This window comes from Corvus hawaiiensis, chromosome 7, assembly GCF_020740725.1.
Source record: "Corvus hawaiiensis isolate bCorHaw1 chromosome 7, bCorHaw1.pri.cur, whole genome shotgun sequence".
In the NCBI taxonomy this organism is placed as follows: domain Eukaryota; kingdom Metazoa; phylum Chordata; class Aves; order Passeriformes; family Corvidae; genus Corvus; species Corvus hawaiiensis.
The window spans coordinates 9874876-9890127 of NC_063219.1; the positions used below are offsets into that span (position 1 = coordinate 9874876).

The 15252-nt window shown below is 43.5% G+C and overlaps 1 protein-coding gene across 1 annotated transcript in view; it reads right to left on the reverse strand.

Annotated features, from left to right (window-relative positions):
* The window catches only part of TMEFF2 (transmembrane protein with EGF like and two follistatin like domains 2), a 125554-nt gene that overhangs the window by 21984 nt on the left and 88318 nt on the right, over positions 1-15252 (reverse strand). Inside the window, exons 6-7 of the mRNA XM_048309739.1 lie at positions 10934-11082; positions 9754-9813 (exon numbers count right to left, since the gene is read on the reverse strand). Coding sequence (XP_048165696.1) covers positions 9754-9813; positions 10934-11082 — 209 coding nt within the window. The remainder of the gene's footprint in view (positions 1-9753; positions 9814-10933; positions 11083-15252) is intronic.

A 15252-nucleotide genomic window follows, 5' to 3' on the forward strand; every position in this document is an offset into this window, starting at 1 on the left:
GGTACTCTAATAGCACATTTTGTTTACAGCCGTTGTATTTCCAAGAAGAGAGTTTCACAGCTCATGGGTACAAGGTAATATGACAGCCCAAGTGTGTAAGAAGTCACCTTTCTAGGCAGGTAAATGTTGCTTTTCAAACCTGAGTTATTAAGAGCACTTCTGCTTGCTCGGTGATACAGAGGTGCTCCTTAAACTGCCAAGGCTGGGTTTATCCTGAATGCAGAGCAATGTTTCTATGGACAGAAGTATGGGAGAAGGCAAAGCTTATATTCAAAATGCTGCATCTCATGCTAAAATTCATACTTTCTCTAAACCTTTTCCATTTTCCTTCAGAAACAAGTTTCTGTCACTCATGGTTTCATACACTAAATGTTAATATGAAAAGAATACTTGTGTTGCATTGCTTGAAAAATCAGTGCACAGTGTGGCTTTTAGCAGGTGTGTTCAATGGAAAAGGTAAATACACCCTTTAGCAGGTGTATTCAATTTAGCAGGTGTATTCAATGGAAAGAAGTGGAACCATCAGCCAAGTGAAACACTTGAGGCAAAATATTTGTCTGTGTTTACTTTCTTTACTCAAATCTACTAAACCAGGCAAAATTTGCCCCTTGTCTCCATCTAACCTAATTCTGAAGGTCTATTAAAAATAAATACACAGTTCCTTCTTTTCCTCCCCAACCATATTTCCTTTAATTCCACCAGATGTGTTTATACTCCTGAATCCAGGTGAAAGCCTTTGTTATCTTAAGGCTCAGGTTACCACTGCACGTGTCTAAGTGATCAAATTATCTCGTGTTTGTATTGCAATTTGACATGATGATACTCCTTCTACAAAAGAGGATGTTTCAGTCAGCTCTAAGTAGCAACTTTCCTCACGGTTACAACTTACTTATTACAACTGTCATATGCTTTCATCTCATGGTATTTTGATATCTAACATTTCATAAAGAATGCCAAAACATCCCATGAAACAAAATTCTGAGGAAATTCAGTTCTATGAATATTTCAAAATAAATTTTTTTTAACATTTCAGACTAGATCAAACACAAATATTTAAATGTTGATGTTTCCTGAAAATGGATAGTCTAGCATCTCATTATACTTTTAACTCTCAAATCCTTGGAAAGGTTCTGTAATTCCTAACAGCAAATTTACAGAAACTAGGCCTAAAACAGAGCTGCTGGGCATAAAAATACACTGTGGTACTCCTTAATATCTATCAACTAATTCAAATTAGTGTAGTGGATGGCAAACAGCTGCTGTGCACCATCTTGAACAGTATCCTTCAAGGATGACTCTTGAGATATCAAAGTGCCTGGAGCCCAAAGGAAGGATGGAACCAAGGGTGAGGAAAATTCCTCCCCAAATCCAGAAAACAGGATTAATTTTCCACCCTAGTCCTTGGGGAAGATTTATAGAGTCTTGTCTCAGTTCCCTTTTTTTTTTTTTTTTTTACTTTCTTTTCTTGTAGGGGAAGCAGGGGAGTTGAGAAAGGCAAGAAGATGCTATCAAGAGGGAAACGCCTTCAGGGTGTCAGAATGCCAAAGACAGTTGGTATCTACCATCCTCCTGGCACTGGATGAAGTGCTGGGGATTACAGACTGGTACCTAGAACAGCAGCACAGCTGATACAGTGTGAAACACAGGCACCACAGCAGAGTCCCCCAGGAGTCACATGTGCCACCACCCTGCGTCACCCTAAGTGTCAGATTGTTGGCCCTACAGAGGAACCTGGCTGCACAGTCCTTCTAGATCCCAAAGGGAGAAGGACTTAAGCTTCCCTGTGACTTCTGGTGTGCAGTAGGTCTGGGGCTGTCTGCAGTAAATTTAGGTACAGATCTGTGAAGCCACTTTGTGGCCTGCATTGTTAGATGGAGTTCATACTGAACTTTCCTCTTTAATGCTGATCTACCTCAAAGGAGGGGCCTGAAAAGTGGCAAAGACGCAGTATTAACTAGGTGCTACAATGTGATTTAGTCAGATATAAAAAGACTTTTTTGGATAACTGTAAACCCTTTCACAGTGGTGGGGGCTGCAGCCAGGAATTATGGTGCATATTCCATATATCCATGGCAGGTGAACACTGGCTGTAGATCATGTTGCTTCATTCCCATAAACCTCTGAAAACAAAGGTTAGCAAAAACAAGTTTTGGGAGTTGCTTTAACTAGAGCATGACAACTAGCATGATTACAAACCATAAAAGTGATTTTCCAAGGGTCCCTACCCTTGCAATTAGAAGTCCTTTTTAAGCAGTAGGTATCCGGTTAAAGACAGCTTGAGAAATCAGGCACAATTCAGCTTGTGCTGAGTTTTGGGGATCACATTTTTATGTGTAAGCAGGAAGGTGTCTTTCTTTTCTGCCAGCTTTACCTGCTTTTGAGCTTACCCATTCCTCTGATCAAAACACAGATACAGAGCAGAGGACCAAAAGGATCAGCAAGTACTGAAAGGTTCAGGTTTGCTCGTGAAGATGGGTTCTTGTGCTCCAAATAACACCAAACTTATGTAAATGAAACGTTATGTGTTTATGGACTGGGATACAAATGGAAGAATCTGTAGAAATGCCTACATGAACTCAGGTCTGCTCATCTCTATTGCACTTAGAATTTCTGTTTTTATCCATAACCTTTAAGAGAACAAAATGTTACAGAAGACTGCTAACATGACAGCAGAAGGGGAAAACCAACAAGTAAGGCACACAGTCTTGGGCAAGCAGAAGAAGTGTTTGGAGCAAGTTTCATAAATTTCTCACAGTTCTGATGGAAATCCCAGATGAAAAAATATACTTGGATTACAACTTCCACCCTCACCCCATATCTTAAGGAAGATTTACACCTGAATTCATTTCCAGGAGTTAAATGCTTCAGAGATGCTGACAACTGTAAAACAGCCTGGTCTGATTTTGTATCTTTTAGGCTGCCCATGCCAATGCTGGTGTTGCAAGTTGGAACTTGTTTTTCCCGTTTGTTTCCTACAGATCAAATTCTTAGCCTGGATTTACTGAACTTTCAGGCTACCAAGCTTTAATGCAAATCAAATGGCTTTCTTTATAATGTTCACTCGCAACAATACTGAATTTGTTTATTATGGGAAGAAAGCACAAACAAATTCTGCAACTTTTGATTCACATTCATTAGTGACTGAATTAAGGGCTAAGCTTTAGAGGCACAAATGGAAATGTTCTTCCTCCTTGAGCTACATCATTCTACGTAAAGAGATGTCTAGCAGTTCACCTGAGACCTAATTTAAGTTTTAATGCTAACAATTACAGGTTCCATGAACATGACACTGGGAAATCATAAGTAATGAAAAGGCACAATTTATCTCATTATAAAACCACAAACCCCCCAGAAATCCAAAATAACCAAGGCACGTTTTACCAAGCTTAGTGCATGCAATTCGAAGTTAGAAGAGAACTCCCATAAAAAGTGAGGTATTCTCTTGAGGCTGGCAGATTAAATGAGCAATATTTCTCTCTCCCTCTTGCTTGTTTTTAAAATCTCCATAAGCCTGTTTTTATTTTGCATGCTCCTCAGGAAGAGACTGTTAGGAGTAAGTGCTGTTAAATCACATGGCACAGTGCTCTGGAGTGCTGCAGCTTCCTTCCTGGCAGGGGGCTTGTTTGTGAGGCTATTATGTGACCCCTACAACAGTGTCTGTCTCCCATTCAAAAAAAAATTATGTCGATTTCAGCAAGATAGGGCCAAGCAGGATCTGAAGGTAAAATTCAGAGGGTTCTACAGAAGAAAAGCACTTGGGGTAGCCTGTGCTGCAGTGCCCATTGCAAGACAACTGCATTATTGCCCCAGTCTTTCCTATTTTAGAAATAAAGCATCCAGCCTTCCTCATGAAAAATGCTGGAGTGGGACTTTCCACACTCCACCTTTTACAGCCCTGGAGTTAAAAAGAAGCAGCTGCAAATTTTCATTTCAAAAACACCCAGGACAAGTGGAGTGTGTGAGGGCCAAGAGAGTCATTGGGACTGACTCTGTTGGCTACTCAGACTTGAGTTCAGAATTAGCTGGCAGTAAGATTTATTGACTTACCAGGTGGTATCTATCTCTGCCTTTTAGATTTTCTTCTGTATATCAAAAACACTGGAGGAGATGCAAGGCAGCAGAAGGGCTGGAGACCATCGGGCTACCAGAACACAGTATCTCTTGTGTTTGAGAGATAGAATTCTCAGAAGAATCTAGGCTCTTTTTTCTCCTGTGTTTTGCAGAGCTCATCTACCACCTTTTGAGGACCTTAAATATATTTTCATAAAACCTTGCAAACAAATGCAGATAGCAATTTGTAAATGCAAATACAATTCAAGCAACATTTAAAAGCTTCCCATTTAAAAAAAACTGTACTAATTGTACCATTCTTGTTTGTCCACAGGTCAGTGTGTGTGTGTCTGTGTGCGTGTGACCGCAGGTGGAGGCCGTAGCTAGAAAGCATTCATACTGCCACACAGCTGTCAAAATATTAAAAACTAGTTTTTTTCAATTTTAAAGTGGTTTGATGGAATAGCAGGAACACTTTCTATATAATCTATTTGTTTAGTGTGACAAACTCTGACTCCAAGTCTGAGGAATCGAAAGCCAAGCAAATCTGCATATGCAAGGATGTAATTTCCCCCACGTTCTTACAACGCGGCAGATGAGAAATAGTTTCTCTCTAGCCGTGATGGTTGCACAGTGTTCAGCTTTGTGTCTCACTTGCTAATTCCATTAAGAAGAAAGGAAAGCCTGGTTTACAAAGGCATAGCAAAAATGCACCATAGTTTATATCCCATAGCTAAGCTCTGGGGCTTTATTATTCTTCAGCAGTTCAGCAAATGGCTGACATAGTAGTAGACACAAAATTTAATTTAAACGGACAATGTCAAGTGGTTTAGACTCCAAACTGAACCTACTTTGAAAATATTATGATAGGGAGAAGGAATCTAGTCTGAAGTTCTCATATTTTAGTCCAGGGGGGAAAAGAAAATTAGAAAACAAGTCACTATAGAAATTCAGCACTGCTGTTCTGATTCCTGGCCACTCTCCAGGCCTGTTACACACAACGAAGATGGCTGTGACTGAATTGCGTTTATTTTGGAGTCCAAGACTCCTGGACTTTTGAGGGGACTCATTGAAGAGTCCGAGACTCTCCTTTATCCTTGTAATGTGCGATGGCTCTCATGGCCCTCATCCCACAGCCATGTCCCAGCCAAGGGAAGATGATGTGTTGACACAGATGGATTTTGCCGTTTTTGGTGGAGCTCTGAGTTTGCTTGGGCAACACAGCCATCTGCCGGATTACTCGCCCAAGCACCCCTGGGAGTGCCAGGGCAGCCCCGGTGCCAGAAAGCGGTCTGAAAAAGATCCAAGACTGTCATGTACGTTTGAAATCCCATGGGAACCCAGGAGGGTGAGCAGGGAACAGAGCAGCCATGTGAAGACGTGCAGCATTTTGAGATCATTATCGGTTCCGGGCACAGAAACAGCTCTGGCAAGACAGGCCAAGACACTGCCTGCAGGAGAGTTTACTGCCACTGAGAACCCAAAAATACAGCTCCAACTGACCACTCGAGGATGCACATTTTTCACCAGAGGAGACTATTTGGGCTGAAAATGCCTCCTTCCCTCTTCCATCAGCTTCTCTGCGCTGCTGGCATTCAGCTGCTGAGACTTGATCTAATCAATGCTCATATGGGGAGGTTTGTCTGGCCTGGAAGATGATATTATGGAATAGGTCTATCAAATTTGTCAGTGTCTTCACTGACAATTTTCATGAATATATAACACTGAAATATGGCACATCCATACTGACTTACTCCTTATAGTGCTCAAAATGGCTTGGAAAAAAACCTCTGTAATTTGATAATGAGAAAGGATAAAATCATTAGGGGGATAATTGCTAATATCCAGATCTTAAGAAGAGAATATAAATATTGAAGAATATAAATAAATAGGCAAGTGGATTAACAAGATGAGAACTCCTTGATTGCCTGGACTCTGAATTCCAAAATGCCACCAAAACAGCCTTATTTATGCATATAATGGGGAAATTCAAGAAAACATCGATCACAGGACTTTCAGCTCAGACACTACATTCTAAAACATACATTACACTTAAAATGCTCAAAAATGCTCTTTCATGGAAATTGCAAGGTAAAGCGTATTTCTATTGGATTTGAGGGAAAAATCGCACCCATTCATTTATTCACTAAAACCAAATCTCACCACACAAACTTGATCAAGGTCAACAGTCTGCCATTTGTTGAGGAGAGTGAAAATCTCCCCAAGTCTGATAAATACCTTGGGGTTTCAGAAAAAGAAGAGGCCAGAACTGCACAGAGGCACAAATGCACACGTGTGCAGACACCGTGCTGACGTGTATGGCACAGGCAGCCAGGGCAAGGGCGGACTGGTGACCCTGGAGAGGCGGGACAGGGTCAGAGAAGGGCCTCCTACAGCTCACTCTTCTCAGGTTTGCTTTGTTGAAAAAGGGGTACTGCTTTTTGGGGGCCTCTGATATTAGTCAGGCATTTACAGTGCTGGCATAAATCTTGCCTGTGTAAAGCAAGAGCCCTTAAGAACCGAAGCGATGCAAACCTAAGGCAAAGATTTACCCCCCCAAAGGAACGAGTACCCTCAGCTTTGCAAACGGAAAGATTCTGCATTGCTGGTGAGTATCAGCAGGCTTGCCAGAACAGGAGGGAGCAGAGATGCTGATTGAACAGACGGTTTGAATAGTTTGGTATGGAAAAACTCAGCTGGGTGTTGGGACTTGTGGCTGTTCGCAGAGCTGCCGCCTTCCCGGGCCCCCATGGTGGGCGTGCGGGGGTGGTTATGGAAAAACCCGCACTGCTCAGCCACCACAGTCCCTGCAAAGAGCATTTGGCACAGCTGCATTGGCGTAATTGACAACATCAATTATGCCCACTGCTATATTCTCCCCTGGGAAAGTCCGTCCATACAAGTCAATGTTTTTAAAAGCGTGTGGTGTTCACGGTCTCGGTGATTTTTAGTGCCATTAAATGGTAGAGAACAAAGGTATTCTCTAGAAAGCCGCAGGCTCAGGGAAATTGCTTCAGAGACTGAGGAACTGTTGCTTTTCCCATGGTTAGGGCAACATTTCCTGTCTGAGGAGATGAGAAGGTGGGAAGAAAGTAGCACATGCCACATTCTTATAACAGCCTTCACCATCAAATGTTTCTGCAGCTGAAAGAACATGAGGATGGCACAGAGCTTCCTGTGTGGCAAATGCATGAATGTTCACTGAGCCTCAGTTATACTGCTGTCTTCCTTTTCCCTGATTAATTCTGAAAGGCTGGAGTTGTTGCAGCTTTTTGATACAGCAGTCCCTTTCCCCTAGGGTCTCTTGATGGGGTTATGCCACAAACATTTTGGGGACACTGGAGGAATGTAGATTGCCCCGCATGAACTAGCAATTTCACCCTACATACTGTTACTGTATGTAAAAAAGAAAACATAAAGCCAGAGCAATAGTTAGGTACGCACAAAAAAGACATCAGCTGGCACACGCGACTGTGGCTGAGGTTCAGTCAATGGACAGTACCTGATGAGACCCGCCCAGATGACACAGTCACCACCCTTGAGAAGCCCACTGGGGCCTGAGCCACACCAGAAGCCCCAAGAAGTGGCTTTCTAAGGTGCAATGATGGTGTCTTCCTGTGCCAGAGGTACCTACTGGACTTCACTGCTGATTCAGGATACCTCCATCACTCCCATGGCTGTAGGGAAGGGAGGTGCACTGTCTCCTTTCCACAGGTCTCTGTCATCTCTCACTGGACCATCTATTCCCACACTCCTTCTGATCTCTTGGCACTTGGAGACCATCTCCACTACAGGCCTGCTCCTCTGTGCCATGGTTCTGCTCTCCCTGCCCAGTAACCCAGTTCCCTCCTGAGTTCCCTCCTTGGCTCCCAATCCCTGACAACCTTTTGCTGCAATCAATTTTCTTCATCCCACCTCTCCTCTTGAGTGTGGGCTGAAATATCATCTCTCTCCCGAGCAACAGCTGTTCTCGTCCTCCTGCTCACTTGAGCTCAAGGTGCCTTCTGTGCTCCTCTTCCTCCATGACCCATGACGTGGCTTTCTCTTGTCACCACTGCAATCTCCTCCTCATCCCTAATCCCCAACCTGCCTTTCCTCCCTTCTTGTTACAACTCAGTTGCTTCATGCTTAACTGTGCTGTCTCCTCTCTCGCTGACGTGGGTCACTGCCATCCTAAAGCAAATCCACCAGACAGCAGCAGCAGCATAGAACAGGCTGCACACTGAAAATGGGCTCCAGGCCTTCATCTTGGCTTGGGGAAGCCAGCACTCTCAGCTCTCCAGCAAGAAAGAGAAGGGATTTAATATAACATTACTTGGCCTTGTTTCTAACTTAAAATAAGTAATTTTTGCCTACTTGGCCCTATCTCCTGCCCGTCACCAGATACCACCTCAGCCTTTCGAGCATTTTAAGAAAACTGGCTACTTCCTCCCACAAAAAGCTGAGGGTAATCAGGAGTTTGGAGGAAAGACACTGAAGACTGTTTTCTCTTTGCATGTCCCTGTCTTCACCAGTGAAGGGCTCCTTGACAGTAGGAAATACTTGGACCATGGCTCACCCTTGATATTTTAGAAATTCATCCCAGCATTTTCTTTCCATGGCAACTTCTACCCTCCCTGCTTCGTGCTGCAGCAACCTCTAACACCTCGCACTGTTCTGCCTCACTGAGACATCATTCATTCAGAGCTCTATGTTTTAATCAGAGCTCTACGTTTCAATCGTCATGCACTGTTTTAAGTAGGAACAGAACAATTGTTTCTAAGGCTGGGTACCCCACTGTCACAGGGATGGCACAGAGGACCCTCACAGAAGATGACCAGCTGAATTAACTACTGCCTCAGGACTCTCGCAGCAAGAAGTGTTAACACCTGTGAAACCATCAACTAGATTTCACCCAAGCCATGCAGCTCAGGCAAACCCAGGGATCCACACCTACTCTCTCCAAACACTTTAAAACCACAGAAATATCATGAAACTGAAGCAATGAATGCATCACCTGACCCATTTTCACCAGACCTTCCCAGAGGGTTTCATTCTCAGTGTGAGCTGTGAACGTTTGCGTGCACGTGTGCGCGCACACACACATTCAATTTCTAAATCAATCCTCCCAGGCAAAGGGTGTAAAAAATGTCTCCCAAACCTCACTAGTATTTACATGTTTTTAATTTCAAGTGCCATATAGGGCTATTCAGCCATTATATTTTACTGTAGCTTCTAAATAAATTAAACCCATTTATCATTTAAACCCCTCGCACTTTAAGAACCTGATTAACTTCATAGTTAAACACCGACAGGTAATATCTATTATGGCAGTGTTTCATGGTATCCCAACAGTGCTATGCACTGGATTTTCATGTCCTTAAACCTGTATATCATGACAAAAATATGCACAATCTAGTGCACTGATTCTATAATTTTCAATAATGTCTCCTAATTCTGGCAAATAATTTACAGTACTTATTTCCTCTGTCAGAACAGGTGTTTTATGGCCAGAGAATCTGTAGGTTGACAAAAATAGAAGCAGCCCATTTATTAAGAAGAGAGTTTGTAGCAAAAGAAAGAGTAATGGAAAGACAGTGTTTTCTTAAAGTAAACCAGGAAAACCATACTAGAAGATGAGGACACTTCAACTTAGCAAATGAAGGAGAAAAGAGACTTACACATATCCTGTGAATTGTGATTCTCACAGAATAGGAACCGTACCTGCATAATCTGTTCTTGCATAATGCCCATCTTCTGACTTTGTAGTTGTTGTGGTATTGTCTGTGTGAAAAGAAATGTGTTGAGTTGCCTGGGGAGCCTGGACTCGATACAGCCAAGCCCTGGCCGCAGTGCCCAGGCAGAGCTAACTTCACTTGCACACACATCATCTCTGCTGGCTGCAAGGCTCTCCCAGGCCTGCCAGGTGAAAACAGCAGGATCTTTTTTCTAACAATATGTGGTAACAGATTGCAGCTGGGATAAATATATCAGTCTGAAGCAGGAGTTGTCATTTCTGCTCTACTTGAAGTAATTGGGGAGTTTTAATATGTACCCTGAAATGAACTGCCACTTAGGGTGGTTAACTTTAAAGAGCTAGGAATAAACTGGAATGTGTTTAATACACCTGTATACTATGGCCTTGTAAGTAGATGTACTGAGGATTTATGGGTCAGAAGCTAAGGAAAAAAGCTATTGAGAGTCTGAGCCTCAGTAGACACTTTATTTACAGGAGCTATTTAAAGGCAAATTTTCTTCATTTTTATTTTAGAGAAAAACAGGGTTTTTAAAGTCAGCTCAAGGGTTACAGGTGTAGTAGCTCAAGAGCTGGGCACAGAGAAGCATTGTATTTATGGGGAAAGAGGGAAAGCCTTGAGCTACGATTTGAAAACTTCTTTCTAGGCACCTTGGGCATCATGGGGCTCAGTGCAGGTCACTCAAAGAACCAGCCCGAGCACTGCGTTTGGGAGCACATCTTTGGGGAGTCTCCCGAGACTGCCTCATGCTGCTCCAGTTAAGGGAGCACCAAAAAATCCACCCTGGGTGGCAAAATGTATCTGAGGGGCATTCCTGCTGTCTGGCTCCAGCTGCTGCCTGGAAGACAGAGCTCTGGGCAAGCTGCTCTGGGTGGAGACTGGTGACTGATGCTGAAACCAGAGCAGGGCTGGGCAGTCCCCTGCTGCTGCTGCTGTGGGCAGGCCAAGGGCAGGGTTAGGAGTGGTGCCCTCCTCACGCTTCACTGCATCTGCACCATGGAGGGCTCTGCCTCTGCGCACAGCCTGTGCTCTACAGTATAAACTGCAATGTAACAATTGCCAAGTAAGAACCCAGCCCTGGTTCTTTTTTTTCTCCCTGAACAAAAACTGAAAACATTCTTTGAAATGAGTTTTGTTATGAGAGTTACCTTGACATCGACCCAAAGACATGACTTCAATTTTCTCCTGTTTCTGGCATGATGCCTCTTTGATTTGACATGCATTATCATAAGATTTCCCATCGGAAGCACAAAGAGGATTGAAGTTGGTTTGAGAACAGTCAATGTTGCACACACACCTGAAACGATACAGAAAGAGAAAAAAGAAGAGGCTAATATGAGAAACTTTTTTCATGACATCATAAATACATCTCAGAAATGTGTTTGTATTATCCTGACTGTACAATGCAAATCAATATAAGGAAAGTGGAAAGTTCTGTTGAGAGGTCATTTGTATTTATCAATGGAAATGAGATGTGGGGAGAGGGAAGAGGCACATAAAAGCAAGCAAAAAGAAAGATAAAAGAAGTGTGTTTTACATGGAGAACTGTGCCACAGCATTACCACTTGTAATCTCTTGTAAACCAAAGAGATACGCAGATAAAGCAAGCCGCTGAGCCTTCCTGCAAACTAAGGGAGCCACAAAATTCTCCTCTGTTCAGGAGCTGTCCATTGTATGTAACAACATATAAATGTGGGTTTATATTGATTTATGATTTGATTCTGAAAATAATTACAGGGACTAGAGGCACTCTGACTGTAACAGAAGATGTGATACTGAAGCCTCACTTCACCTCCCTGGAATAAAACCACCTGCCAAGACCAAGACTGAAGCAGGGATATGACCACACTCTCTCTGTGCCTCAGGCTGGTGGGATCTCCCCAGCTCCTGGACACAGAGAGGCTACTCACTATTAAAACCAGCAGAGTGCTGTTTTAGGGAAGACGTTGTGTGCACAAGCACTTTCTGAAGCACTTGGATAACTCAGCAACCAAAAAGCCTTACCCAGGTGTTACTCAGGAAGGTCAGTGCCCACTCCTGGCTGGGTGTCGTGCTCTGTGCAGGGTGAAGGCTCCCACGTCCAAGAGCACAGTGTGGGCACATGCAGGCAGGGCAGTGGTAGCCCTGTTCTCAGATTGCTTAGGGCCACCTCCAGAGACCACAGCTTGTGAACTCCTGGGCTGCCCTGAGATGTGAACCAGAGCACAGGGAGGGATTCACTTCCGAAGTCTGCTCTGGATCTGAACTAACGCACTAATGTGGACATGTACTGATCCCAGCAAGCCTTGCCATTGCTTCTAAGATGGAGAAACCTAATTATTTCCATCAACAGCAGGCTGCAGACTCTTTTCTTTAGGTTTCTCCTATTTCATTATCATTAGCAATGTCAGAGACCCTTGGGCATCAGCAGAGCATAGGCACGCTAATCTTCTGTCCCCCAACTGTGCCGTGTAACAGACAGCTCAGCCTCAGAAAACCCAACGTGATCTTGCTTGGGGACAAAGCCAGAGGTCTAACCTGGCAGCTGCTCCAGCTCTTCTGAGCACATAATTGTGCACATGCTGCTATCTAAACTCTTCCCGGCTCCTTCTGACATTCAGGCAAAGTAATGCAATTGATGCTCTATCTCCAGCCCACCGGTTGTGCTGAACCTCACGGCGCCAGCTTCCACAGCTCTCCCTTTGGAAAGCTAACTAATGGAAATGTCAAGCCTCTAGCCTCGCTGCTTGATTTAAGAAAGTGTTTAAAAGTCAGTCCACCTCCCATTTTCAGCAGACATCTGGACACCTTTGACTACTGGAGGTGTAGAGGGATATACACAAAACTTTGGTGGAAAGAGGAAGAAGGAAATTAGAGTGTGGGTCAAATCCCTCTATCACCCCGTCTGGCCTCTGGCGTCCAGGAATGTGACCAGGGTGATGGGAGACAGTGGAACCAGTAGTTGTGCTCTTTCAGAATTTTTTTTTACACTGGGTAGGTCTATTTACCCCAAATGTTCACAAAACACAGGAATCTTCAGTTCAAAAAGAGGCCAGTGGTGAAAAGCTGTGGTTATAAATTAAATTACATGATTTCATAACCCGAAGAAAAGCGTCTAGCTCCCTGTGTGTAGCAATTTCCCCGCACTGATAAACATACAGAATATAAGAAAAAAACTCCAGCACATTTCCTAAGAATCTCCTTATCAGCAGAATAAGAATGTTCTGCTCCACTGAAATATTAACCATCATCATTTCTTTCCGCAGCCATTTCCAGCTTCCCACCTTAGTCAAACTCACTTCATTAGGAAACATTTACTGCTCAAGTAATAGCAATTCTTTCCACGTAGCTCCACCATTTGCATTTCAGATGGGACACAATCAGCCATATGCTCCCTTTTTTTGTAATAAACCAGTTAAGAAACAGCTTCACTTCTCTACATTTTGCTACAAAAAATGAGTGAAGGTTAATATATATTATGTCTCAAGTCAAGAGAAAATTAAGCCAACAGGAAAATTACAACCAAAGGGTGCTCTTTAGGGGAAATCTTAGCAACTTTGGATGCAATTTCAAAAATACCTAGGGGATGCAGGAACCTATGCTCAGAGTTAGACGCTTTAGAGACATATTTTTAAAGGTGTTTAAATGCTTAAGGATGCATGCAAACACTTTGTGTGGGATTTTTGGTATCTCTGAGACCTATCTCCCACTGATTTCAAAGAGCTTCCGAGCCCACCAGGCATTTATTTACATCTTTTGATACCTTCCAAAACACAAAGATCCAAAATTACTTTCCTGACCTGTTCCAGCAGAAGTGAGAAGAGAACTAATGTTTTTCTGAACCTCATTTTAAAATCTCTACTGCAAGACCAGCCTTTCTTTCCAAGCAAACCTCTGCAGCAGCCACACGAAGAGGACGCGCCACGTGAGCACCACAAACCACACGCGGCTTGTGCTGGGGTCAGATTGCTCGTGTGCCAGGGAGAGCAGAAAGGGACACCCCCAGGATGACACCGTATGTTCCAGAGCCTTATAGGATCTCCTGTGTGAAGCCTGATTCTCAGGGCCAACTAGATGGATGCTGAAAAAACACCAAACTTGTTGCCCCAATCTCCTTGCTGCAAGGATCTGTGCATCATCCACCCCTTGCAGTTTTCAGCAGACAACTTCTAGCTTGCTTCTGCAGTTTATTACTGCTTTTGCACTTATATACTCAAATCCTACTTTAAGGCTGCACAATTAAGTTGACATCAAATATAATGTCAGGAAATGTGAAAGGTAGGACTGCATCAGGAAGATTAATGTGCCTGTGTTGCTGACTCTTTAATTTCTAGTGCTCCTCTTATCAGGGAAAATGACGGTATTCAAACACATTTTTTCAAACTGGAGGAAGAAACAGTATGCCATTTGGACCACTCCACCAAATTCCAGAAGGGCAAATTGCAGGGAAAGAGGTGAGGCATGTACTCCAAACGTGTGTGCCTAGGCAAATGCAGCCTCTGAGAATGCCTCAGACTTGAGTGGGATCCACCAGTGAGGTAATAAATACATAATGAACAGCACTTAATACATTTGATTGAATGAAATGCTGTAAAGGTGCCTTCACTTTTTGAAGCATTATAAAATGCAGAAGTGGGACTCTCTTGTATTAAACAAGAACCACCCTGTGACATCCCCGCTTGGCCCCGCAGTGTATGTTAGGCAAGAGTACCAACGGTGTTCAAGACTTCAGCTCTTGGGGGACACAGAAGTCCCCTACCCTGAAGAGAGCCTTCCCTGACACCTGTCATGCACAGGGCTGGCAGCACCCATCCCACTGCCATGCGTGTGTCCAATGGGCTGGCTGGCTGCCTGCAGCTTCCCAGTCCCTGAGGCACTCCAGGAGGCCTCGAATTTTGAGTAATTTGACCATTTGACCATGTTAACATCCTGCCTATGACTTCTGATTATAGTTCTACCAATAAATCTATTTGGTTTCTGTGTTCCCAAGTGTAGCACTGAAGAAAGCCTGGCAATAGAAAGGCTGACTCAGTGTTCCTGGGGCTCAAGATACCGTGGGAAGGTCAATGAGGTCTCCTAGGGGGGGTCACAGGATGAAACTGTACCCAAGAACATAGACAAAATGCATGTGTAGGATTTAACCATGCCTTCTGCAGTCAGAAACACAGCTTTAAAAGCCTCTGTGAGGAAGGTGAGCCTCCAAGACGTCAGCAGACACCCCAGTTGCTCTGACAAAGGAAGAAATGCTGGTCCACAGGCCCTGCACATCTTCAAGTAATGGGCTCACACACTAATTGATTAAAATTTGGGCTGCTACTATAAACAATCATTAAACAAGGCTCATTTTCTTATGTCCTTTCTTCCAGGTCATTGTGATAGTCTCCAATGAATTCCCTTTATTTTATAGGCTTTATTTTATTCCATTTCATTTCATATGATGATAATCTTGGAGGAACTGAACATCCAGCAATCTGTGTGGTTACTTTGG